Source organism: Perognathus longimembris, chromosome 13 (assembly GCF_023159225.1).
Source record: "Perognathus longimembris pacificus isolate PPM17 chromosome 13, ASM2315922v1, whole genome shotgun sequence".
NCBI classification, from domain to species: domain Eukaryota; kingdom Metazoa; phylum Chordata; class Mammalia; order Rodentia; family Heteromyidae; genus Perognathus; species Perognathus longimembris.
The window spans coordinates 11,106,214-11,132,275 of record NC_063173.1 but is presented as its reverse complement, the minus strand read 5'-3'; the positions used below and the strand labels follow the sequence as shown (position 1 = coordinate 11,132,275).

Below are 26,062 nucleotides of genomic sequence, written 5' to 3'. Positions count from 1 at the left end.
TCAAGGCATCACATTGGTCAGTGGGATTTTCCAAGCAAGGTTTTCCAGGAGAAAGAACATTGGAAGGCTGGGGTCTGAATCTCTAACCTGCTAGCTGTGTGGCATGGACAGATCATTTAACCTCTTTGAGCCTCCGTTTCTCATCTTTTAAAAAATAGAGAGCCAGCCAGCACTGGTAATGCATACCTGTAATGTTAGCTAGTTAGGAGGCTGAGGGCTTTCTCAATCTGAAGCCAACAGGGGCTAGAAAGTCTGTGACACTCCTATTAACCGAAAAATAAACGAGCAAGTCAGAAGTACAGGGGTGGCTCAACTGGTGGACGGCCAGCCTTGAGCAAACAACCAAAGGGACAGTGCTCAGGCTCTGAGTTCAAGCCCCAATACCAGCAGGGAAGTTAATAAAATAAATTTAAGAAGAGGTAGGGTTTTCTTGTGGTATTGAATAGGATTAGATAAGACAATTTGTGTGAAAATAGAAAACATTTGCATATGAACTCTTGTCATATGAAGATTCTTTTTTTTTTTTTTTTGGCCAGTCCTGGGCCTTGGACTCAGGGCCTGAGCACTGTCCCTGGCTTCTTCCCGCTCAAGGCTAGCACTCTGCCACTTGAGCCACAGCGCCGCTTCTGGCCGTTTTCTGTATATGTGGTGCTGGGGAATCGAACCTAGGGCCTCGTGTATCCGAGGCAGGCACTCTTGCCACTAGGCTATATCCCCAGCCCATATGAAGATTCTTAAAGAAGTGCATAGGTTTTGCACAACAGCCCTTAAAACTCTTCTCTTATAAACTGATGAGGCATGAATCTCATCATGCATGATATACTCTTTAGAGAGTGCCTTGATTTGGGCAAAACAAACAAAAACTCCACAACATAATGGAACAACAAAAAAGCTGAATTTCTCCAAGGAAAGAAAACCATAATGATAAGACATAGTAACCCCAGCTATCAGCAACTCAGTATCATTCATTCACCTTTTCTGGGGGTGGGGCCTGTACTAAAGCTGTACTGAACTAATTGTACTATAATCTGTACTTGAACTCAGGACCTTGGCTCTTGCTAGGCAGGGGTTCTACAACTTGAGCCATGCCCCTAGCAAGCCCTTTTTTACTTTAGTTATTTCTTTAGTAGGGGGCCCAGGTTTTGCCTGGGGCTGGTCTTCAACTGTGAACCATCTACTGCTTCCCAAGTAACTGGGAGCAGTTATGAACCACCAAGATCCTTGTTAGAGACGAGTATGTCAGTAACGTTTTACCTCACTTGGCCTCAAAACCACAGTCCTTCCAGTCTCTGCCTTCTGAGTAGCTGGGACTCATTCATTGTTTTTTGTTTGTTTGTTTGTTTGTTTTGTCAGTCACAGGGCTTGAACTCTGGGCAGTGCCACTTCCATTTTCTGGTGGTTAACTAGAGATAAGAGTCTCACAGACTTTCCTGCCTGGGCTGGCTTTGAACTGTGATCCTCATATCTCAGCCTCCTGAGTAGCTAGGATTACAGGTGTGAGCCACCGGCACCCTACCTACCCATTCATTCTTGAGTGGCCACTGTACTCCTTTCTCTCTCATTCAGGGAAACAGAAGGACACAGAGCAAGACATTCATTTATGCTGAAAAATGACGGCTGAGCATGACAAAATTGGAGATGATCTTAAAACTATTCAAGTTTCAATGAAAAACCCACTTGAGAGGTGGAGGCAGGAGCTCAAATTTAAGTCAGCTTGGGAAACCCTGTTACTTTCACTTACAGATAGATTGTGTGTGTGTGTGTGTGTGTGTGTGTGTGTGTGTGTCAGTTGTGGGTCTTGAACTCAGGGCCTGAGCACTGTTCCTGGCTTCTTTCTGCTCAAGGCTAGCACTCTACCACTTGAGCCACAGCACCACTTCTGGGTTTTTCTGTATATGTGGTGCTGAGGAATCGAACCCAGGGCGTTGTGCATGCTAGGCAAGCACTCTAGCACTAGGTCAAACTCCTGGCCCCTTACTGATAGAATTTAATTGTGATTCTCTTCACAATGAACTGTGATCTTTGACAAGGGCTGGCTTTGAAGATGACTAGGACAACTATCTCCAAGACTCTGGAGGTTGACAGAGAAGAGCTTTCTGTAAGCTTCTCATGGGCTGATCCAGGACTTTAGTAGAAAGAGTTGAGGACAGCAGACCCAGCTGTGCAAAGCTGTGCAAAACTGCCTGAAAAAAACGAGCCTTCCACAGTGGGATGGGCGGCCTGAAGGAGAATGAGCTTATGCCATTCATTCACTCACCCTGCTCATTGCTGGGCACTAGGGCCAGGGAGAACTGGGTTCAGTCATTCCAGGACTTCCCAATCTCGTGGGAGGGACGGCCCAGCAGCAGACAGCTGGAGTACAGCTGAGATCAAAGGTGCTGGGGATTTGGATAGGAAGGTCTCCCTTAGAATGACAACTGAAACCCCACAGTCAGGGAAGGTGCCCTGGAGGAGTTGCCTCTGCAATGGATGAAGGAAGAGTTTTCGAAAAGGCCAGGGGTCAAGCTCTAGTGGCTCACACCTGTAATCCTAGCTATTCAGGAGGCTGAGATCTAGAGAATCACAGGTTGAAGTCAGCCCAGGCAGAAAAGGCCTAGAGACTCCATGTCCAAAATAACTGGCAAAAAGCAGTGCTGGGGACATGGCTCGTGTAGTAGAGCACCAACTGAGCAAATTGAAGCTCTGAGTTTAAATTCCCATGGGGGTGGGGGTATGGCGGAGGAAGTTGCTAGAAGAAGGAAGGTCAGGGGACCTGGCTCAGGCTGTAGGGTTCCTGTCTGGGACTTAGGTTTATAGAGTCCCGGAGAGATGAGGGCTTGGGACTTGAATCTTAGAGGGAGATTTTATTTTTATTGTTTGCTGAGGACAATGGAGAATCAATGAAGGCTTTCATCCGGACAGTGAAATGGGGAGGGGAGGGGGTGGGGGGGAAAGAAAGTTCAAACCACTGGCAGCACACAAAACGCATTGCTTTGGAAGAGGGGTGTGTGTGTGTGTGTGTGTGTGTGTGTGTGTGTGTGTGTGTGTGTGAAGACTCAGGGCCTGGATGTGGCCTCTTAGCTTTTTCACCAGGCAAGCCTGTGTGGAATAGGTAGACTTACACTAAGGCTGCAGCGCTTACGAGCATGGGCTGGGCATTTCCTGTTAGTGTCAGCCTGCCTTGCAGGCAGTGTGTTCCCACCTCATCTTCAGGCTCCTCTGCCCTGCAGCCTCCTGTGCACCCTGATAAAGGGAAAGTAAGGGGGTCGGGAGGGAGCAGAGTGGCTTTGCTGTCTTTGTTCCCCAGTTCCCTCTTTTGGGGACTCTTCAGGCTGCCTGTGTCCAACTGAAGTCTCATCATCTGTCAAGGCCCTGTGTGCACATTCCTTCTGGGGCTCAGTACCACAGTCCACCTTCACTCGGGCAGACCCGGGAGGTCAGGGTGGCCCTGGGCACCGGCCCTGGGGTACTGTGCTGCCCCCTTGTGGTCTTCTTCCCCCTTTCCTGCACCTTGGTGAAAATCCCCTTAAACACCCCACACATCTTCCAGCCCATACCACCGCCTCCCTCCTGGGATACTGCCAGTGTCTGTCCTTCGATGATTAGGGGACCGGCTGGCACTGAGGGTCTCTCTGCACACCTAGTCCCTCCCCCTCCCCCTCCCCCTTCCCCCCCACCCCTCCTCCTCCTCCTCCTCCTCCTCGTGTTCTGGACCTCTGAGAAGCAGACACAAAGATCAGATTGGACATGCACAGAACAAGTCAGGGACCCGTGAAAGATGAAGGGGGGAGGGAGCCTCTTGACCACAGTGCAGAGAGACAAGGGAGGGTTGGGTAGGAAGGGCTGCAGTGTGGCTTGAGAGACTCTCAGTCAGACTGGCGGGGAGCCCTGGAGCCTAGGTTGTCTACTGGAGGATGCGATTTTCTCCCAGAAGGCTCCTGTGTGGGAGGCCTCATTCCCAGCCGGGGGCGCTCTTGGGAAGTGGTTTGGTCGTGGGGGCGTTAACATGGTCATGGCCATATGTTAGCTAGTCCTAGCTGGAGGAAGTAGGTCACTGAGGAGTGCCTTAAAGGGTGCATCTTGCCTAGGAACACCCTCCCCCCTCTTTTCTCCTTTCTCTTTCCCACCACCTCCTCCCTGCCACAGGGTTCTGCCACACCACAGCCTAAAAGTAATGGATCCCCTCAACCATGACTGAAATCACCCTCTCCCCCCTTCACGCGGCTGGTCTCAGGTATTTTGTCCCAGAGGTGAAAAGCTGAGGCACACGGAGGAACCCCACATTTCACAGCCATGAGCTGAACCTCTGCATCCCTCAGCCCTGGCAGGGGCAGCAGAGCCTCAGGGCCAAGGCCCAGGGCAGCTGCGGGGGCCCAGGCTTTCTTCAAGGAGAGCCGAGCAGCGCGCCTTGGTGTGGTCCTCCCTGGCTCAGAGTGCCAGCTCCGATGGATGTCACACACTCAGTGCGCGCTGTCCCTCGGAAGCAGGCCAGCTGTGGCGACCTGCCCTCCTCTTCCTCCTCTAGGTACCGGAAACTTGCCCTGAAGAGCCACCCGATGAGGTCGAGTGAGCCGGCCGCGGCAGGTGTGTTCAGACAGATAGCAGAGGCCTACGACGTGCTGAGCGACCGTGAGTGTCGGGGGGCTGAGACAAGGAGTCACATTAGGGGTGACTGTGACTGCCATCCCCCCCCCAAATCATTCCTGATATCTCTGGGGGTGGGGGACCCTAGAGAGGATGCATCTGACTTCCCTGCTTGGGATCTAAACAGAGAGCACAGTAGAGGATAGAAAGAAGCCCCGAGGCAGGCCCCACGGCGTGCAGAGCCCGGGGTGAGGCTGACCGTGCACCTTGCCAGGAGCAATCCCCCCACAGAAGTAGGGTGCACTCACTGCTCCCCTCGCTTCCCTCCGACAGTCACAGGAAGAGGGGGATGCTAGCCATAGAACCTTGGCTGAAGCTGAGCAGACATGCATTAGTCCTGCCCAGACTGGCCAAGTGGCTAAGTCCCCATGTCCCCGGGAGTCGTTAGGAAATCTCCCACCCCCAGCACCAGTCAGTGTCCCCGGGCTTCCTGCCCAGCACGGCTGGGAGAGCTAGGAGATATCCAGGCTTCGGAGTCCTCAGATTCTAGAAGGCCAAAGCGCTAGAATTCTCAGACTCTAAAACTTTAGGATTCTAAATATCCACAGAGAAGATAGCAGTTGTGTGGTTTGGTTTTGTGTTGGTTTTGGTGCTTGAACTCAAGGTTTGGGGCACTGTCCCTGAGCTTTTGTGCTCAAGGCTAATACTTTACCACTTGAGCCACAGCTCCACTTTCAACTTTTTGGTGATTAATTGGAGCTAAGAGTCTTGTGGACTTTCCTGCCTGAGCTGGCTTCAAACCCAAATCCTCAGCTCTCAGCCTCCTGAGAAGCTAGGCTCACAGGCCTGAGCCGCTGGCGCTGGCTGGCAGTAATGAAGACTGAGTCCAGCCAGACCCCAGGCCGGTAGCCTCGCTTAACTCAGTCTCTCCGTTCTTTTCTCTACTGAATCTGTTTTCTCGTCTCTCTTCTGGCAAGTGAGCTCATTCCGGCTTTACCCAGAATGAAACTGAACTTCAAGCGTCTAGGCTTTGGTTTCTGAGACTGGTAGGCAGCAGGCATTGGAGAATTCAGGCTGTCGTGTCCCCTCCCCTTCCCAAGCTCTCCCGTCCCCCATCTATCTTTGCCCCCCCCCAAGGCTGGACCCCTCCTCAAGGTCCCACGTACCCACAGCTGTGAAGAGAAGCATCTATGACAAGTTTGGAGAGGAGGGCCTGAAGGGTGGCATTCCTCTGGAGTTTGGATCCCAGACCCCATGGACAACTGGCTACGTCTTCCACGGCAACCCTGAGAAGGTGTTCCACGAGTTCTTTGGAGGAGACAACCCCTTCAGTGGTAAGAGGCCCCCTCTGCCCTGGCCTTACCACAAGGGACGCAGTTGTGAAAGCTGCTTTTCCCTGAGGGGTCTTTTCTGTTTGTTTGTTTGTCTTGTTACTAGGGGTGGTACTGGGCACTGTCCCTTCGCTTGATTTTAGCTCAAGGCTAGTGCTCTACCACATGAGCCACAGCTCCATTTCTGGCATTTTGGTGATGAATTGGAGATAAGAGTCTCACAAACTTTCATGCCTTGGCTGGCTTTGAATTGCAGTCCTTGAATTATTGATACAAAAAAAAAAAAAAACAAAAAAAACACACAATTCCCGTCTTCCATTTCCTTCCCCAGTAGCATTTTCTTGCTGTTAAGTCTACATAGGCTTCCAGAAATTTCCTGTGCCTCGATAGACATAAATTTATTTTTACCTAAGCCTTTTATTTCTTCAGGAAATAGGATTACATTGAACACACTGGTGTGTGTGTGTGTGCGCGTGTGTGCGTGTGTGTGTGTGCGTGTGTGCGTGTGTGTGTGTGTGTGTGCGTGTGTGTGTGTGTGTACTAGAGCTTGAACTCAGGGCCTTGTGCTCTTGTTTGGATTTTTCTGTAGCTCTACCATTTTAGCCACACCTCTACTTCTGGCTTTTTGCTGGTTGGTTTGTCTTGTGCACTTATCTGCCTGGGCTGAATTGTGATCTTCAGATCTCAGCATCCTGAGTAGCTAGGGTTACAGGTGCGAGCCACCAGGGCCTAGATGGCTTTTGGTGGTGGTTGTTGTTGTAGTTAATATGTCTTGGGAGATCTTACTGTAATCTATTTTTCACAGAGAGTTTACTCATCTTAATGTTGCATACTATCTCATTGTAGAGATGTAAATTCATTAGAAATTAAGTCCAGAACCATTCCATTCTATCCCAGAGAAAAGGAGTTCAATCCAGACAAGGAATTTGATGCTCAGAAAGTCACTGGAAGGTCAGGGTTTGGGGCTGTAGGCTGGCATCCCAGTAATTCCTGGAACAATGCCTCTAAGGTGGCTTCAGCCCTACTGAGGGAATCAGGGAACCTCCTGCTGGGTTCTAGAACATGCCCTCATTGCTAGACCTGCAGTTTAAGGGATTTGTGGTCATTGTTGACCTACTTACTTCTGACAAGCCTGAAAGTGGGGGGGGGGGGGGAGGAAGGGGGTGTTGAGGGAGGCCCAGGATTGTTGGTGCAGAAAAGCCCAGGATCATTGTCAAATGAAGTGGTGTTGAGCAAACGACTCACACCTGTAATCCTAGCTACTTAGGAGACTGAGATCTGAGGATCAGAGTTCAAAGCCAGTCCAGGCATGAAAGTCCGTGAGAGTCTTAGCTCCAATTAACCACTAAAAAGCCAGAAGTGGCGCTGTGGCTCAAGTGGTAGAGCGCTAGCCTTGAGCAAAAAGAAGCTCAGGAGCACTAACCAGGGCCTGAGTTCACACACACACACACACACACACACACACACGACGTGTACAAAAATGACCTCTGCAAAACACTGGGCCTAGTGGCAGGAGTGTGGAGAAAGCCAGCTCAGGGAAGCCTCTTTGTCAGAAAGGAGCAGCCTTTGGGTCTGTGAGGCGGTGCCCAGGTGCTGTACAGACAGCTCCAGTGCTCCGATCTGGGAGTGCTGGGTCATTCCGCCTGCAGGGTGGAGGAGCTGGAATTCCCCGGGCCTGGCTTTTGGAATGTCTACGCCCTGACACATCACAGTGCTGTGTAAACCAATGAGTTCAGTAATGCAAGCAGGGCCCAGGTAACAGTTCAGGCCCATTTCATCATAAGGGGACACAGTATGAAGTTTCTTCCCTCTCTACCCAAGGTCATTTCGAGGTCATTCTAGCCAGCGATGTCCACTCCGTGGCATTAATTGTGACAGAATATGTAATAGTAACTCCTGGCTACAGTTTATGATGGGATCCACCTCTAGCAATACAGAGTAGTGGTTAAGGTTCTGTGCTCACAGTCTCCTGTGCTGGCTGGGTATCAGTGGCTTACGCCACTAATCAGGAGGCTGAGATCTGAGGATCAAGGTTTGAAGCCAGCACAGGCAAGAAAGCCTGTGAGATTTTTATCCCCAATTAACTGCCAAAAGGCAAGAATTGGAGGTATGGCACATGTGGTAGAGCACCAGCCTTGAGTGAAAAAGCTGAGACAAGGCTCAGGCCCTGAGTTCAAGCCTAGTAATGGCACAAAAATAGAAATGAAACTAAATTTTCCTGTGCAGCCAGTCCTAACTCAATTACTGCCTAGTTGTGGCACTGAACCATTGGTTTGTCCTCTCTGGGCCCCTGAAGTAAGAAGGAAAAGTGCTGAACACAGTGCCTGGTACATGGGACGCTCTTTACGAGTTATAGCTCCTTGCCTGTTTGTTGATTAGGTTTTTGAGGCAGGATTTTGCTATAGAGCCCTGGCTGGTCTCCAGCTCATGAAATTCCAACCTCAATTTCCTAAGTGCCTGGATTATAGGGATTCATCACCCATGCCTGGGTCTTCATCATGTTAAGAGAGGAAAGCGGGTCAGGCATTAATATCCCGTCCCACAGACCCAGAAAACAAAGCCAAAAGGAGCACACAGCACTTGGGGTACTCTCAGAGCCAGGGCGGGGTGCTCTCTGGCAGCCGGAAGGAAAGGGCTATGGAAGCAGACCTAGCGGGGACAGAGGGAGTTGCATAAAGAGGAGCTCTGACCCACTGGTGAGCGCCCACATTGGTCAGGAACCAGCACCTCTCCTTTGTATCAGCTGATAACTTCATAAAAACTTGAATCTGGGTCCTCTAGTGGGTTGGGGCTGGGCTGGACATGAATAGCTGCGGAGCCCAGGGACCTCCGCCACAGGACTGTTTTCTTTGACCTGTCACTACCAGAATTAGCCACTAGAGGGCGTGCCTTATTCCCTTATTTGGGCATCTACTCAAGTTGTTGGGGGAAACAAATAGAGGTGAATGAAGCAGGGGACCTGGCAAAGGTTAATAATCACTGGTATGCAACTCAGCGTATCTTTGCTTCTGAATCTGAAGGTGGGAATGGAGTGTCAGGTATTACATGAGGTTGGCAGGAATACAGGAGTATGTGTGTCTCTGTGGGGGGGGCGGGGGAAGAGTGAGGGAGAGGGAAAAGGAAAGAATGGCTGAGTTTTTAGACACCATTTCTCCTACTCCCCTCCTTACCTCTTGTAGAATTCTATGATGCAGAAGGGGGTGATGTGGATTTAAATTTTGGGGGGCTCCGGGGCCGAGGAATCAAGAAGCAGGACCTCCCAATTGAACGGGATCTCTACTTGTCCCTGGAGGACTTATTCTTTGGCTGCACCAAAAAAATCAAGATCTCCCGAAGGGTGAGTGCCTGGCTTGCTCCTCTTGGGGGCCGCCTTTTGTCTCCCCACTTCCCCTGTCCGTCTCCTCTCTTATTCTAACTGGAGGGCTCAGGAATGGTCTCCGGTGGACTCATGGAATCCTAGGTTGAGAGATGTAGGGTTTTTTAGTTTCCAGAGTCCGAACGTCAGACGGGACCATGGAGGAGTTAGCCCCCCGCCCCTCCCTCCCCAGTGCAGACGCCTGACTGCATCAGGACCCCGTCTGCTCTCCCTGTCCAGCCGCATCCTGGGGAAGGGCGGTGAGCCTGCATGGGGCAGCTCCTGTGGGGTCTGCTTGCTAGCATTTCCGGGTCATGCTCCAGGCTTTCTTCAGCGTGTGTGCTTCGCGAGCAAGGCCCAGCATGTGGGCTGGGGCTGTCCATGGGGTAGTGACTGGGTGAGAAAGACCGTATGTGTCCTCTAGCCCTTGGCTTGTCACCGTCCCACGTCCCGCTCTTTACCACCCCCTCCCCTTCACCAGCAGAGGAGAGGCTGATTGTCGCCGCCGCACTCTCCCCGGCTGACTGGGTGGGGGCTGCTTTCGGTGAAGCTCAGATATATCGACCTCCATGTTCCCTCTCCCTCTGGGGTAAAGAGAACTCACCCCTGGCCCAGGGCCAGGCCTCTGAGATTTGGAAGTAGGAACTGGATCTCTGTTCATGGCCAGGGCTGGAGGGGTGGGTTTGATCCACTCATGGTGACTGTATTGGGATCTTAGGATGACACATCCTGCCAGCCAGTGACACAGAATTGGCATGGGCTGGCTCAGGGTGGAGGCTCGTGGAAGTCCGAGCAAAGCAGCCTTCTCCCTCTCACTGCAGGTGCTAAATGAGGACAAGTACTCCTCAACCATCAAGGACAAGATCCTGACAATCGATGTGAAGCCTGGCTGGAGACAGGGCACACGGATCACCTTTGAGAAGGAAGGGGACCAGGTGAGGGGGACAAGAAACCAGGGCCAGTCACTAGGCTCACTGGTGGGTAGATGGAGGGGAAATGAGGAAATGACTTTTTCTGTTCCTGTGAACTCTGGTCTGGTAGGATAAGATGACACTTGAAGTCTCTTCCCAGAGACACAGCTTCACTGTGCCTCTGGCAGTAGAGTTTACCAATCCCCTAACAACACGGAAAAATAGCTAGGTGCCAGTGACTCATGCCTGTAATCCTAGCTACTCAGGAGACTGAGACCAGATCGAGGTTCAAAGCCAGCCAGGGCAGGAAAGTCTGTGAGGCTCTTAACTCCAATTAACCACCAGAAAATAAACAAACAATCCCTCAAAGCCCGAAGTGGAGCTATGGCTCAAGTGGTAGAGTGCTAGCCTTGAGCACAAAAGCTCCAGTGTCCAGGTCCTAGGTTGAAGCCCCAGGACTGGCGCACAGACACACACACACACACACACACACACACACACACACGAAATAGGATTACCTGAGAGTGGAATGTGAGGCCCAAGACAGAAGGGACTTGCCCAGGACAAGAGCACAAGAGCTGAATGGAGACTCCAGTCTCCCCTCCAGCTCTTGCCCTGATTTCCCCAGGGGTTCATTGACTCCAACTGCAGGAACTCTTTAGAACCTCACAGCCATAACTTTAACTTAAATACTTACTTAAATAAAAAGATAAAGTTCTGTCCTAGGGATGCTGACTCGCTCAGCCCTTGAGTCTTTTTCAAGATCACAATACCTTCTTAGAGCAGCTTCAGTGTTTCCCACCTTGCTCAGCCTTCCCTGAGCTGGGCCAGCAGCACCTCAGCCTTGAACCCGCCAGTCACCGTGGGCCGGTCTCCCCCGTTCACCAGGTCGAGGGGCTTCTCTGACCCCTCCACAGGGGACCTCAGCTGCTTCAGTGCCTGAGTGAAGCTCAGGTGAGGGGTGTCACCTGTGAGTCCCTAAACAGAGCTGAGACTTGAGGGGTTCTCTGCCACGCAGCTCAGGGTGCGCTGCCACCAGGGAAGCCCCTGCCCCCACCAAGTTGAGAAGCACTTCCCAGAGAAGCACTTTCCCGGGGGGTCAGCACGGAAACCCCCATCGAATCTCCCCATTGTGCACATGAAGCCACGGAGACAAGTAGAGGCAGGAACTTGGGCAAAGTCACACAGCCAATGAGTCCTTGTTGCCCCTTGGCCTCCCCTTCCCAGGGCCCCAACATCATCCCAGCTGACATCATCTTCATAGTAAAGGAGAAGCTGCACTCGCGCTTCCGCAGGGAGAATGACAACCTCTTCTTTGTGAACCCCATCCCTTTGGGCAAGGTGAGTGGGCGCTGGGCGGGGCCTGAGGGGTCCAGCCTGCGCCACCTGCCAGAGCTTAGACTTTGCCGCCCTCCCCGGCCCCCAGCCAGAGCCTTCCCCCTTCCAGATCCATCTCCCCTTTACCCCTCCTGTCCGTCCCTATGGTGCGTTCTGAGCACCTGAGTGGGCCAGGCATGTCCACCCCTCCTCCTCTGTTCCTGCGGGGGGTCTTCTGATAATGCCGTCCACCCGCCTTGCCCTCAGAGGCCCTCCACACCGGCCGCCACCCCGCGGCAGCTCTCCTTCCTGCTCCAGCAGGATGGGGGCCCTCCCTGCTTCCCAGTCTAGCAAAACCCCGTGCTCTACCCCCCTCAGAGTGGCCTTCCACACCGCCACCTCCCTGAGGGCTGGTGACGGCCCGGCTCATCCACTCAGCTCCCAAGCAGCCTCTGGCTCCCTGGTGCCCAGCTCAGGGCTTGGCTCCAAATAGCCTCACAAGAGCCAGGCCCTGCTGGCTTACTCAGCTACTCAGGAGGCTGAGATCTGAGAACCACAGTTCAAAGCCAGCCTGGGCAGGAAAGTCTGTGACATGCTTATCTCTAATTAACCACGAGAAAACTGCAAGTGGTGCTGTGGCTCAAGTGGTAGAGCGCTATCTAGCCTTCAGCACAAAAGCTCAGGAACAGTGCCCAGGCCCTGAGTTCAAGCCCCAGTACTGGCATGTGCACGCATACACACACACACACACACACACACACACATACATACACACACACACACACACACACGGCTGTGGTCACCCTCCCCACCCTTACCTTCTATCCTAACTTCCCCAGGCTCTTACCTGCTGCACCGTGGAGGTGAAGACCTTAGATGACCGTCTGCTCAACATCCCTATTAATGACATCGTCCAGTGAGTCTGTCTGTTTGCCTTGGGCTCCAGGTGCCACTAGCAGTGCTGGCCTGGAATATAAGAGGGGAATGGAAGAGGGTCTGCCCTGTATAGTTGTGCAGGATGCCCCTTGCTCAAGGATCCTCTCCTGAGAGGGTGAGAGAGGAAGAAATCCACCCCAAAATGGCCAAGATGTGGGTTTCACTCACCTGGAAGACAACAGCACCTTCTTTCTTTTCTTTCTTTCTTTCTTTCTTTCTTTCTTTCTTTCTTTCTTTCTTTCTTTCTTTCTTTCTTTCTTTCTTTCTTTTCTTTCTTTCTTTCTGCCAGTCCTGGGCCTTGCACTCAGGGCCTGAGCACTGTCCCTGGCTTCTTCCCGCTCAAGGCTAGCACTCTGCTACCTGAGCCACAGCGCCCTTTCTGGCCGTTTTCCATATATGCGGTGCTGGGGAATCGAACCGAGAGCTTCATGTGTAGGAGGCAAGCGCTCTTGCCACTAGGCCATATTCCCAGCCCAGCACCTTATTTCTAATTTGCACAAAGCCATAGTAGAGGCTTGAGCTCCACCAGAGGGGGAAGTTCCTGTTTCTCTTACCCTCAATTAGAGAATGGGAGAAATGAGAGAAATTCATCGGCGTTCCCCATCACCTCCCCTAAGTCCCTTCCCAACAAAGGCCCTTTGCCCCGTACTGGTGGTGCATGCCTGCATTAGATACTCAGGAGGCTGAGATCTGAAGATCCTGGTTCGAAGCTAGCCTGGGTAGATAAATCCTCAAGACTTAGTTTCCAGTTAACTGGCAATAAGCTGGAAGTAGGGGCTGGGAATATGGCCTAGTGGTAAAGTGCTCGCCTCATATACATGAAGCCCTGGCTCGATTCCTCAGCACCACATATATAGAAAAAGCTGGAAGTGGCGCTGTGGCTCAAGTGGCAGAGTGCTAGCCTTGAGCAAAAGGAAGCCAGGGACAGTGCTCAGCCCCTGAGTCCAAGCCCCAGGACTGGCAACAAAAACAAAACAAAACAAAAAAACAAAAGCTGGAAGTGGAGGTGTGGCTCAAGTGGTAAAGGGCCAGCCTTGAGTGGAAAAGCCAAGTAAGGGCCCAAGGCCCAAGTTAAGCCTCAGTACTGGAACAACAACAAGCAAGGCCCCTTGGGTGGGGAAGGTTGTTCATCATCTCTACTTGCACCCCAGGGTCTGTCCCGTTTCCTACCCCTAAAACAAGATTCCTGACTCCTCCGGGGAAAGCTGTGAGCCATGTCTGGAGGAAGCATGCTCACTGGCCACGTCAGTCCCCCCTGCCATCCTCCCCTGTCCTGGCCGATGAGAGCAGGCCCTGGTGACTCACAGGACCCAACCTGTTGTAGGAGTGGAGTGGTGTGGACCCTCTCGGTGCCACTGCGGGGTGCCCTCTAAGCTCCCCGCTTTCCCTCTCCCTCCCCAGTCCCAAGTACTTCAAGAAGGTGCCAGGCGAGGGGATGCCATTACCGGAGGACCCCAGCAAGAAGGGGGACCTGTACATCTTCTTTGACATCCAGTTCCCCACCCGCCTCACACCGCAGAAGAAGCAGATGCTGCGCCAGGCGTTGCTGACCTAACTCTGGGGGGCCACGCTGCCCTGCAGCCCCTGCCCACGTGACAAGGGGGCGGGACGGCACAATAAAGATTTATTTCCTGTCCTCAGCGAGGCCCTGGAGTGTGTGCCAGGGAGCCACTTCCTGTGAGTCCTTCCTTTGGGGCTCAAGATGCCGGGGACTGGAAGTCCTGGTTTGGCTTTACTTGGGCAGGACCTTGAGCGTCCAGAGCCTTTGTCCTGCTCCCACCTTGGTATCCAGGGCCAGGGATGTGTGGCCCCAGGGTCTCCAGCTCTGCTCTGACATTTTGTGATACATGATCTGTGTGTGTGTGTGGTGTGCATGGTGGTACTGGAGCTTGAACTCAGGGCCTGAGTACCGTCCCTTAGCTTTATTGCTCAAGGCTAGTTCTCTACCACCTGAGCCACAACTCCACTTCTGGCTTTTTTTTCTGGCTCATTGGATGAGTCTCAGGGACTTTCCTGCCCTAGCTGGCTTCAATCTGGGATCCTCAGATCTCAGCCACCTGGGTAGGATTACAGGCCAGAGCCACTGGTGCCCTGCTCAGAACACATGCTCTTTAGAGAGGGACAGCTTCTGGAACATGTTATGTCACATTACGAAGACAAGAAAAGAAAGCCAATAGGTAAGCCGGGTGCTGGTGGCTCAGGCCTGTAACCCTAGCTATGCAGGAGGCCAAGATCTGAGGATCAGTACAAAAGAAAGCAAGCCAGGAGGTCCCTGTAGCAAAGCTGTCATTGGAACCCAAGACCACTTCCTACAGACTAAGTAGCTTTGGTTAGAGTCACATGGAGAGTACGGTGCTGACCCTGCCTTAGTTTCTACCTCTTCCGCCTCAGGTCCCTTGTCTGTGAAAGGCATTCTGGGCTGTGTGTAAGGCGAGTTCCGGGGAAGGCAATCTGGGCTGTGGTCTCAGCTCCATCAGTGCCTTCTTGAACTGGCAACTGCCCGGTCAGCCAAGCAGTGCTCAGACCCTGCTACCATGCGATACTGGTGAGACTCCTGATGTGGAGCTGCTCGGTGAATCCAGGCTTAGATTTGGGGGAAGGGGCATAGCATTGCTATTCATGTGGCCTGGGGGTGCAGCCTCCAGGTTCAGCGAGGCCTGTGGGGTTCACACGTGTCTTCCAGAGTCAATGGCAGTACCTCATGCTTCCTTGGAGTCTGACTTGGGGGCTGGGACAGGTCCAAGCAGATGGAAAGTAGGAGAGTAGCTTCACCGGTACCGCCTCAGGGCCTCTCACTTGCTAGGCAAGGTCTCTATCACTTTGGCCCTGACCCTTTTTGCTTTCATTCATTTTGTAAATAGAGTCTCACTTTTTGCCCAAGACAGCCTGGACTACTTCCATGGAGCTGGGAGGATGGAGCCAGCCAACTGTGCCCAACTGCTAACTGATTGAGATGAGGGTCTCACTTTCCTGGCTGGCCTTCAACCATGATCCTCCAGATCTCTGCTTTTGGAGCAGCTAGAGTAACAGGGCTCAGCTTTCCTTCCTGGTGCTTTACTGCTGGGTCATTTCTCTAGCCTTGTTTTTTCACTTTTGTTGTTGTTGGTGGTGGTCATGGGTCTTGAACTCTGGGCCTCGGCCCTGTCCCTGAGTTCTTCAGCTCAAGGCTAGCACTCTACCACTTGAGCACCACTTCCGGTTTTCTGGTGGTTAATTGGAGGCTCACAGACTTTCCTGCCAGGGCTGGCTTTGAACCATGATCCTCAGTTCTCAGCCTCCTGAGCAGCTAGGATTACAGGTGTGAGCCCCCTGTGCCCGGCTTCACAGGTTATTTTTAGGATAGGGTCTTGCTTCTCACTCAGGCCCAGGGCCAGGCTGGAGCTGTGATCCACCTACTTTTAGGCTTCCCTTTGTCATGGGATCACGTACGGCTCAATTTTCCTCTGTGGTGATGGGGTCTCTCAGACTTTTCTGCTAGACTGGCCTGGCACCATGGTCCTCCCAATCTCAGCCTTCCATGTAGCTTGGCATGAGGTGCTCACTGCTGCATTCAGTTACAAGTCAAGAAAAGGGCTCCAGGGGCTGGGGGTATAGCCTAGCGGCAAGAGTGCCTGCCTCGGATACACGAGGCCCTAGGTTCGATTCCCCAGCACCACATATACAGAAAACGGCCAGAAGCGGCGCTGTGGCTCAAGTGGCAGAGTGCTAGCCTTGAGCGGGAAGAAGCCAGGGACAGTGCTCAGGCCCTGAGTCCAAGTCCCAGGACTGGCAAAAAAAAAAAAAAAGAAAAGAAAAGGGCTCCAAAACTCTTCTGCTTGGATTGGCCTTGAACCTCCATTATCCAGTTCTCAGCTTCCTAAGGAGCTAGAACGACCAATGGGAGTCATGGGTGCCTGGATTTGTTTCTTCTTAAACAGTACATTGCTACGTGGCCCTAAACTCCTGGGCATGGCTCACGAGGCACGCACCCCCACTTCTCAAGTAGCTAGGACCACAGGGCTGCACCCCTGCTCCCGGCTTCCATGGTCATTACCAAACATCATTATTAAACACCATGAAGGCAGCGGCAGAAAAATGTTGAGACAGACTACTCCAGGGCCCAGGCTCTAGGAAAAGCTGGAGTACACGGTCAAGTGCACCTGTTAGACTCTCCCCCCTCTATAGCGGATGCTCCGTCTTGGTGGCCTCTGATGATCTCAGACCTGACAGCAAACTTCCATGAAATTTCTTTAACCGCAGTGGTCAGGGCAAAGCAGCAGGGAGTGTCGTGCGCCCATTCGATGGGCGTTTCTGAAGCTTGCATTCCCCAAAGATTCCTGCCAGCTCTTTAGCTCCTCATTCTAGGGATGTTCCCAGAACTGTGATGAGTTCAGGTGGCCTCATGTCCATCCATGCCTGGGACCCAAGGCTGGTAAACAAGCCAGCTGCCGATTAACAAAGGCAGGTAAACAAGCCTCCCCGGGTCGGTTTACTTGCCCCGGCAGGAAGCCAACAGCCCGTCTCTTCTGGTATAAAACAGCTAACAGCTTGCCTCAGGATTCATGGGGAAAGGCTGAGGCCAGCTCTCCCTTTATGCCAACGCCCTTCGGGCCTGGCAGCGAGGCCGGGCTGGACTGCCTGCCGGCCTCACTGGTTTGCAGCCTCACGGAGACTGAGGTCTCAGCTGCGTTTTTCAGACACTGGCAAGTACACTGGGCAGTCCTGGGATGTCCCGCCCAAGGACTAGAGGATGCAGCCTCCCACTCCCACCCATGGGCTCGGGGGGGGGGGGGAACTGGCAGGGGGGCCAACCGCTCTAGGCCGAGAGGAAAGGGAGGGAAGTCCTGTGGTCTGGGCTCTCTGGCTGCCAGATAAAGACTCACTGCTCACCCCGGGAGCATCTAGCAACGGGAGGAAGTCCCAGCCCTCTCTCGGCTGCTGATTGTGAGTTTTTCCCTAGACGACCTGTCTCACTGAGTCATCAATAAAAATATATAAAAATTCTAACGGACCTCACAGACCCTCAATCCTGGAAACAGAAGCAGCTCTGCCCATCTACTTTTAGGCATACACGGTAGGAAAAGGGACAGAGCAGCTAAGACCCCTATGTATAGCCAATGCTCTGGCCTATTCTCATCATTTTGCGGGGGGGGGGGGTCCCTCCATGGGGGGAGGCTCCCAACAGGAAGCACCCTCAGGCAGAGGCTTGGTGTTTGCTGAGTCAGGGCCGGCTCGTGACTGAGGGGCCATGGCCGGGGAAGCAGCCTTCCGTGTTCTCACTAGGTCTAGGACTTTGGGGGTTTGCCATTTGTAAAATGGAACAGAGGAGACCCACATGGATGCTGGCGGTGGCTGGTGGGCGGCTTCTCCCCTGCCCATCAGCTGCCAAAGGGCCCACGGACCAAGACCTCTGGTAACAGCTAAGAGAGCAAGGAGACACCGAGGTTGAGCTGGCTTTATGGGGGGCAGGCTGGCTGGGCTGGGCTTGGGGGTCAGGACTGAGGCTTTAGGTCTCCCGGCTGTCGGATGGGGGTCACCTCCACCAGCACTGAGCCAAACAAGAGGTGTGGGAGGGAGGGAAAGAGAGAGGGACGGAGGGGGTGGGATATGGTGAAGACAGGGAGGGGAAGGAGGAAGTGGGGAGCAGGGCCTGGGTGGAGTGGAATTGAAAGCCAGAGGCTTCGGGTCAGCGGCGGCGGCTCAAGAGGGCGCCTCGCGGGCAGCGCAGGCGGCCATGAGGGCTCGCTTCAGCTGCTCGTAAGTGACGAACATCACCACGTTCCAGGACCCCAGGCGGAGAAAGGAGGGCATGAACCTGCAAGAGACAAAACACAGGCGACATCTGCACCTCCCTCTTCCTCCACAGGTCGAGTCTCACGGCTGTGCAGCTAGGAGCAACAATTGCCTCTGAGCCCCCCCCCCCACTTCCTTTGTGTGGTCCTGGGGATCGAACCCAGGGTTTATGGCGTTAACACTTGCTAACGCTAAACCCCTAGCACGGAGTCCCCGTTTTAATAGCTACAAAATGGACGACGGTCCCTCTAGGAAGGATCTCCTCACTTGTGGGTGATTCTCCCCACCAGGAGGCCTGGAGTTGGGGGGAGGGGGATGGGAAGCTCACCCCTTATAGAAGGCTCGGGGCCCCTCCTTCTGGAGCATGGTAAGGGCACAGTGGCCGGCGCTGCTGTACTGGCCCAAGGCAGAGTTCATGTATCTCGTCTTGACCACATCGACGGGGGAGGCGATGACGGTGGTACAGAAACCCGCCCCAAAGGCGGAAGTGAAGTGGCAAGGAAGGTCATCTGCCAGGAAGCAGCAGGCAGAGCGGTCAGCGCTTCCCACGCACCCACAGGCGGGAGAAACACTGCTAAGTAGCTAAGAGAGTCCTGTCTCAAAGAGGCAGAGACTTGCCAGGCGCTGGTGGCTCACGAGCCTGTAATCCTGAGATCTGAGGGCTGAGGTGCAAAGCTAGCTAGGGTAGAAAAGTCCTAAGACTTTTATCTCCAACTAACAACAACAAAAAAGGACAAAAGTGGAGCTGTGGCTCAAGTGATAGAGCCTCAGTCTTGAGCAAAAAAACTGAGAAAAAGCATAATGCCTTGAGTTCAAGCCTGGGACAGGAAAGGAAGGAAGGGGGGGGAGGGGGGAGGGGGAGGGAGGGAGGGGGGAGGGGGGAGGGAGGGAGGGAGGGAGGGAGGAAGGAAGGAAAAAGAGAAAAGAAAGAGGGGGCTGGGAATATGGCCTAGTGGCAAGAGTGCTCGCCTCATGTATATGAAGCCCTGGTTTGATTCCCCAGCACCACATATACAGAAAATGGCCAGAAGTGGCGCTGTGGCTCAAGTGGCAGAGTGCTAGCCTTGAGCAAAAAGAAGCCAGGGACAGTCCTCAGGCCCTGAGTTCAAGCTCCAGGACTGGCAAAAACAAACAAAACAAAAAAAAGAAAGAAAAAGAGCAACTCCAGTCAGGACCTCTCACGAGGACCTAAATGTCTCTCTTCATCTATTCAGCACGTGTTCCTTAATATGTAAAAGTGAGAGCTTTCTAGCACTTCCGTGTGTGTGTCAATGTGTGTGCGTGTGTGTGCGCGTGCGCCAGTCCTAGGGCTTGAATTCTCAGGGTCACTGTCTCTTAAGCTTTTTTTGCTCAAGGCTAATGCTCTGCCACTTGAGCCACAGCTCTATTTCTAGCTTTTTAGTGGTTAGTTGGAGTTAAGAGTCTCATGGATGTTCCTGCCTGGGCTGGTTTTGAACTGTGATCTTCAGATCTCAGCCTCCTGAGTTGCTAGGATGATAGATGTGAACCATGCCCGACTCAATCTCACTCTAAGCAAAGGCAAACAGCATAGTCGAAAGATGTGGTCCTCAGGCAACTAGCCCCCACCCTTCCTGCATCCTTAACTTTAACTCACCGGTCATGAGGTTGGCCTTTAGGAGGGTGTCCTTGATGAGGTCATAGGTCACCAGCTCAGCACAGTTGACAATGGCGTTGCGAGCAACATTGGGAGAGGTCCCTACAGGCGGAGGGAGAGTCTGTGTGAGGTCAGGCCATAGGAGAGGGGAAGGTAGGGGCTTGTAGGGAACACGTGGCACCCACCTTTCCAGAGTCCCCGGAACCCTTCCTCATGAGCAATGGTCTTGTAGGCATCAAGAGTGCTTTGGTACCTCCGGCCGCCTCCAGCCCGGGCCTGAGCTTGGAAGCGGACCTTCACCACATCGGTGGGCTGGGCCACGGCGACCGCCAGGGCACCTGTGGTGCTGCCTGCCAGGAGACGGCTCCCGATGCCGGCTTCTGTGGACACACAGGAGTCAGTGGCCAGCTAGGCTTGCGTGCAAACTGCCACGTCACTGTCATCTCACTTGCAGGAATAGGATGCAGACCAGCCATCGCTCTAACATATCCTTGCATCACCTGGGTGCTGGTGACTCGCGCCTGTAATCCTAGCTGCTCAGAGGCTAAGAGGTAAGGCTCACAAATCGAAGCCATTCCTCAGACTCTTGTCTCCAATTAACCAGCAAAAAGCTGGAAGTGGAGGCATGGCTCGAGTGGTAGAGTGCTAGCCTTGAGTGAAAAACTCAGGCCCTGAGTTCAAGCCCCAGTATCAGCACCAAACAACAACAACAAATCCTCTCATCAGACAGTATCACTCCTAAAACATTCACTTAATCTGTTTAAGAGCTAAGAAATGCTTTGTTTAACAAATCCAAGGCTAAGAGAAACAGCTTTCTGGTGAATTGGGACTCCCAAGACTGGAAAACTTTCAGGCATGCTAAGAAAGAGACGGGCCGCTGGTGGCTCACACCTGCAATCCTAACTCCGCAGGAAGCTGAGATCTGAGGACTGAGGTTCAAAGCCTGCCCCGCAGGAAAGTCTGTGAGACTCTTATCTCCAAATAACCACCAGAAAACGGGAAGTAGTGCTGTGGCTCAAAGTGGTAGAGCACTAACCTGGAGCTAAAGAGCTCAAGGACAGTGCCCAGGCCCCGAGTTCAAGCCCCAGGACCATCAACAACAAAAAAAGCAAAAAAGCAAGAAAGAGAACACCAGCCTTAGACACAAGAGTCCCGAGTGTGATTTGGGCCTCCCGATTATGCCCTTGGCCAAGCCTCTCCTTCACTTCAATGTCTGGGTGACACAGGGATGGTGTCACCCACCACTCCCAAGGCCCTTGTGAGAACTGCCAGGGGAGGATGCCCTGCTCAGAGCCCGGCACAGCTCTGGTGCTCAGATTAGGTGAATTGCGTCCTTTCCAGTGCTCCATTGCCCTCATCCTCCTAAGGATCTTGGGACCTAAGGGAGCTAAGCTATTCAGCCAAATGGTCCATCAAGAAAAAGGCTACAGCCTCAGTCCAGGCCCAGGTGCCCATGTCCCGTCCACACTCACGCTCAGAGCCCTTGGTGTAGAACTGCTTGACGGAGTCGTAGAGGCCGATGCGGATGGAGGCGAAGCTCATCTGGCGCTGCAGGCCGGCCACCAGCCCGCTGTAGAGGCTGCGCGGGCCCTCGGTGCGCACCATGGTCAGCACGGTGCCCAGCACGCCGCGGTACTGGGTGCTGGCCACGGCGCGCACGGCCCCCTGACTTTCTCCTTGGATCTGCCAGACCAAAACGGCACGGCTATGAGGCTAGGTAGGTCGCTCTATCAGCCTCCTGCCATTCCCATGCGCAAATCACCCCCACCTGACCCTGGGGCGCTCGGTTCCTGGGGAGGGAGCCAGATGCGGGGATCCATCAGGACCCTGGGCTTCGTCCTCACCTGCAGCCGGACTTTGGCGGTATCCAGAGGAAAGGTGATGAGGTCTGCCACGCAGGCGGCCGTGCCAGCCCCCAGGAACTTCACAGTGGCAGTAGGGGGCATGTCTGTGGCCTTGAACCCAACCATGATTCGGATTTCCTTCTACCTCCCAGGAGATGGAGAAGAACTGGAGAAGGGGATGCCTTCAATCAGCAAGACGAGATAGAGGAACTCTGCCAGAATCTAAGGCAAAAGAAGAGAGTCCCCCATCAACAAAAGCGCCCCAGGTGTCCCCCCCAGCACCACCTGCTTTTCCTGACAGCACCAAGTCCTTAGGCAGGACTCAGTGGGCCCTGCGGGGAAAATAGAAGAGAACTGAAGAGGGACGTGAGAAGGTGCTGGAGAACTAGTTCCACTGAGGTCCTGCTCTTGTGAAGGGCTTTCTGGGGGTCCCTGTAACAGGTGGGGATCAGGGAGATCTTAGTGCTGCCCCGCCTGTGCAGCCCCTGGCCCACCGTGGCACAGATCACACTGAGGAGGCCCAGGTTCCTGCCTTGCACATCTATCCAGAAGGCTGGCGGAAGTGGGCAAAGTTCTGCCAGACCAAGGCTGAACAGGCAAAGACCTGCAGGCTTTCTGGGGTTTCTAAGCAGGAAACAGTCCGATGGATCTGGAATTACTGAAGAGAAAAGAAAGGGACAATGTATGACTAACCTAATCCCTTCCCAGCCCCCACGCAACTCAGCCCCGTCATCATCATTTCAAGTCTGCTCTGCTGGGCATTGATACACTGGCTAACAGGGGACACTATCTACCTTTGAGGGGGCTTACTGTCAGGCACAGGGGTGGGTGGGCAGGTGATTGTAGCTGCATTGCAGCCATCTCAAAATACAGAGGAGGAAGCATCAGACTCCACTGGGAGACGAGTAAGGAAAGGGGGATCAGAAAGCATCTTAGATAAGGAAATAATGGATGTAGGGTGAGGCTTAGGGCTGAGAGTAAGCACCAAACGCTGAGCTCCTTGTGCCTATCAGGAGGCCAGTTACCTGGGTATCTGCATCTTTTTCTATTTTTAGAAATAGAGATGGGGAGGAGCTCCAGTAGCGCAATCGGTTAGCGCACGGTACTTATAAGAAATAGGGATGGGAGGCTGGGAATATGGCCTAGTGGCAAGAGTGCTTGCCTCGTATACATGAAGCCCTGGGTTCTATTCCCCAGCACCACATATAAAGAAAACGGCCAGAGGTGGCGCTGTGGCTCAAGTGGCAGAGTGCTAGCCTTGAACAAAAAGAAGCCAGAGACAGTGCTCAGGCCCTGAGTCCAGGGCTCAGGACTGCAAAAAAAAAAAAAAAGAAAAGAAATAGAGATGGAAGGTACAAGTCAGAGCAATGAAGAAACAGAACACCTAAAGTTTCATTTTGCTCTGCTTTGGGGTCTGTTTGTTTGACAGGCTCTCCCCATGAAGCCCAAGCTGACTTCTAACCTTAGATCCCCCTGCCTCCATTTCCACGCTTAGAGGCGTGCACCCCCACATGAGGCCCAAAGACTCCATTTGGTGTCTGAGTCGGAGCACCCTCCTCCATCGCCTCAGGAGGAAGCGAGCACAGCACCCAGTGGAGGAGGGTGAGCCAGTGGAGGAGGGTGAGCCGCTTCCACTTGCCCTGAGATCACTTCTCTGATTTCACAGGAGCTGCTGCTTGGGGCCCAGTTGATTAGCTGGGGCTGTTGCTGGGGCTCAAGAGGAAAACACTGGCTGGGGGAGGGAGGATGTGGGAGGAGCTACACGTGAACACAGAGAACCATGGAAACAAACAGCTCACCCCTGCTTCTTCCTCCTGGGAACCCCCCCACCCTCCCACCTCCCTCCCACCTCTGTCTCTGGGGGCAAACAGGCCATCAAGATCAACTCACCATGGCAACGGCTCACATTTCCCTGAGCCTGGCCCCCATGAGGCTTGGTGAAACTGGTGCTTAGATGGCAGAATGGTGGGTAAAGATGCTCCCACACTCCCTGGCTCCCACCCTGACACCCCTTCCTCCATGAGGAGCTCCACAGGTCGCCTCACCCCACTGCCCAGGGGCGGGCCTCACCAAAGCCCTCCGAGGCACTGTCCTCACTTCCGTGTTAGATCAGGGAACTTACAGCCACGTCCGCAGACTCCAAAGCTAAGACTGTTTGTTTTGTACTCTTGCCCAACTCCTCAATTCTTTCCTGCTGTTTTCTCAGAACCAGGTGCAGACAGTACCTTTCGCAAGGGAAGTTTCTTTATGCCGCTGAATTCAGGCAACTAGCATCTCTTCTCTAGATATCAGAGACATAGTGGCTTCAGTCTATCCCATGCCTGAACTTGAGCCAGGTTGAGTGAAAAGGTCAGAGAATTCTGAGACCCCCGCTGCTGCTCACAAAGACAAGAGGACAAAGGTTCAGCTGCCTTGGGGTTGTCTAATGTCAGGTCCTTCAGAGGGGTGGTTATGGGGACAAAGGTCATCCATGCTTAAGACAAGCCTAGAAAGTTAATCATATTTTATAGTCCCAGGAAAATAACCAATTTCAGAGCTCAAGAAGTACTCATCTCAGTTCCAGGGAGAGCCAAAAGCTGGAGTCAACCATATTAAGTTAGAACCATAGGTGCCTATCCTAGGTCTGTTGCTCATTTCCAGTGTGACCTGGAACCAATCAATGTCCCATTTGGGCCCCAGATTCCTCCAGTATACAACAGAGACCAGAGGGTTGTCAGAAGGAGACCAGAAGTGATGAAAGTGCTTGGTGAACTGGGGAGCTGTTTTCATCAGCTCTGAGGGGTGGGAGGAGCCCAGATTCCCTCAGTCCCGACTCTTACCTGGCTTTCTGAGGTCTCACACCGAGGCCTCCAAGATCAAGCTTCTCTAAAAGCGTCCCTTTCTTCAAAATTGCCAGTGGCTGTCATAGCCCGGTCCCCTTGATTTTCCATAGAAAATGAAGGCCAGGAGACGAAACACCTAAAGATCATACTATGTGTTCTGTGGGCAAAAACAAAGGAGCAGAGTTTATAAAAGAGAATCTACCATGAAGGACCACACACCAGCAAGGAAAGGACACACAATCCTGCTGTCACTCTAAGCAGCCAAAGTGTGTGTGTGTGTGTGTGTGTGTGAACTCCGGAGTCTTTCCTCTCCAGTCCACTTAATAGCACACTTTGGCTCCCTCCAGGCATTTTCTGATGGTCCTCTACATAAGCATCCTCCTCAGCGGACTGCTGAGTGCAAGTGGTGCCTAGGTATCAAGGGCCAGACCCCGCCGGAGTTGGGGGGGCCCTCCACCCACCCCACCCCCGACTTGGGGCTGTGAGGAGGCTGGTGGGGCTGGATGCAGGCCGGGCAGATGGAGCAGCTCCTCACCATCTCCTCGGGGAAGCAAGAGCCTCGGGAGGGGCATTAGGGCACATGGCCCTGGGGCCACCACGTGGGTAGGCTCCTTTTGCTCATCTCGGACGCCCAGGAAGCCCCCACCCGAGGCAGGCCAAGAGGAGCAAAAGGGCCCATCGCAGCCACCACGTACACGCGGGTGGGAAGGAACGCGAGGGAGTGGGCGCAAGGGTCGGAGGAGAGACATTAAGAAGAGGCCGAAGCGCTGGGGTCCCTGCAGCCAGCGGGCGGGGGGAGGAGGGTGGATAGCGGGTGTGGAGCAGGTGTGGCGCGGGCTCACCGGACCGCAGGGAGAACACTCGAGTGCTAGCAGCTGTCAGCCGGCGGACGCGCGGGAAGGTGGCGCGGACGGCACTGGATCCGCTGGCACCACGGGCGGGACTTGGAGTGGCGTCGGAGCCGGCAGAGGCGGAACGCAGTCCTCGGGAGGCGTGGCCTGCGGGTGGGGGCGTGGCCCGAGTGGGGGGCGTGGCCTCGGTGGGCGGGGCGGGGCCCGCCCGCTGCGCCTGCGCACTGGCCGCGCCTTCCTCCGCTAACTTTTCCGCACTGACCCCTCTGCCCACCTCGAGGGTCACCTTCCCCCCGTCCCCACCCCCCCCCACACCCAGGCCCACCATCCTCCAGGCGAGGATGGGCAGAATGTCGCCCGGATGGCACTCCTGCGCCCCGGGCTCCCTGCCACGGTGGCCGGGTGAGCGCGGGCTCCCGCGGGGCGGGGCCGGGCCTCCTCGGGGCTGCGGTCCGCGGCCGCTCGGGGCCCCCGCCCCCTGCCCTGCCTCACCCGCTTTGTCCTGGGGGGGGGGGACCCCGGGGGGACGGGAGGCGAGGGTGGGGCGGAGGCACCGAGCGTGGCCGCCCGCCTCCGTGCACCGGCCGGACGGCGCCCCGAGAGGGCACAGGGCGGAAGCCAGCCCGGGCCGAGGAGGACCGGGACCCCGGCTTGGCCTCCTGGGGGTGACCCCGGGGAACGGGAGCCCTGTCCCCACTCCTGGCACCCTGTGTTCTCGTCCTCCGCTCTCATCCGTGTTTGGCAC

The 26,062-nt window shown here is 54.1% G+C and overlaps 2 protein-coding genes and 1 long non-coding RNA gene across 3 annotated transcripts; 1 reads left to right on the top strand and 2 right to left on the bottom strand.

Annotated features, from left to right (window-relative positions):
- Positions 1-4,283: 4,283 nt before the first annotated feature.
- Dnajb13 (DnaJ heat shock protein family (Hsp40) member B13) lies at positions 4,284-14,331 on the top strand. The gene is made up of 7 exons (XM_048360600.1): positions 4,284-4,608; positions 5,736-5,897; positions 9,074-9,231; positions 10,071-10,184; positions 11,388-11,501; positions 12,317-12,393; positions 13,815-14,331. Exons 1-7 carry the CDS (start codon positions 4,425-4,427, stop codon positions 13,966-13,968), a joined length of 963 nt encoding a protein of 320 aa, XP_048216557.1. The 5' UTR covers positions 4,284-4,424; the 3' UTR covers positions 13,969-14,331.
- On the bottom strand, positions 10,914-13,135 carry LOC125361954. Its single transcript, XR_007213006.1, has 3 exons — positions 12,894-13,135; positions 12,325-12,598; positions 10,914-11,128 (listed from the first exon to the last, which is right to left on the bottom strand). It is a non-coding gene; the product is annotated as an uncharacterized LOC125361954 (long non-coding RNA).
- A 3,498-nt stretch (positions 14,332-17,829) lies between the features above and the next one.
- On the bottom strand, positions 17,830-25,444 carry Ucp2 (uncoupling protein 2). The gene is made up of 8 exons (XM_048360597.1): positions 25,309-25,444; positions 24,464-24,623; positions 21,645-21,866; positions 21,273-21,483; positions 19,986-20,180; positions 19,801-19,902; positions 18,514-18,694; positions 17,830-18,207 (listed from the first exon to the last, which is right to left on the bottom strand). The coding sequence occupies exons 3-8, from the start codon at positions 21,768-21,770 to the stop codon at positions 18,093-18,095; spliced, it is 930 nt and encodes a 309-aa protein (XP_048216554.1). The 5' UTR covers positions 21,771-21,866; positions 24,464-24,623; positions 25,309-25,444; the 3' UTR covers positions 17,830-18,092.
- Positions 25,445-26,062: the final 618 nt, after the last annotated feature.

Coding starts and splice junctions, on each gene's coding strand:
- Dnajb13 (XM_048360600.1), top strand. CDS start 4,425: ATGGATGTCACACACTCAGTGCGCGCTGTCCCTCGGAAGCAGGCCAGC. Junction 4,609..5,735: donor CTACGACGTGCTGAGCGACC/GTGAGTGTCGGG, acceptor ACGTACCCACAG/CTGTGAAGAGAAGCATCTAT. Junction 9,232..10,070: donor AAATCAAGATCTCCCGAAGG/GTGAGTGCCTGG, acceptor CTCTCACTGCAG/GTGCTAAATGAGGACAAGTA.
- Ucp2 (XM_048360597.1), bottom strand. CDS start 21,770: ATGGTTGGGTTCAAGGCCACAGACATGCCCCCTACTGCCACTGTGAAG. Junction 20,181..21,272: donor CTACACCAAGGGCTCTGAGC/GTGAGTGTGGAC, acceptor GTGTGTCCACAG/AAGCCGGCATCGGGAGCCGT. Junction 18,695..19,800: donor AAAGGCCAACCTCATGACCG/GTGAGTTAAAGT, acceptor GCTTCCTGGCAG/ATGACCTTCCTTGCCACTTC.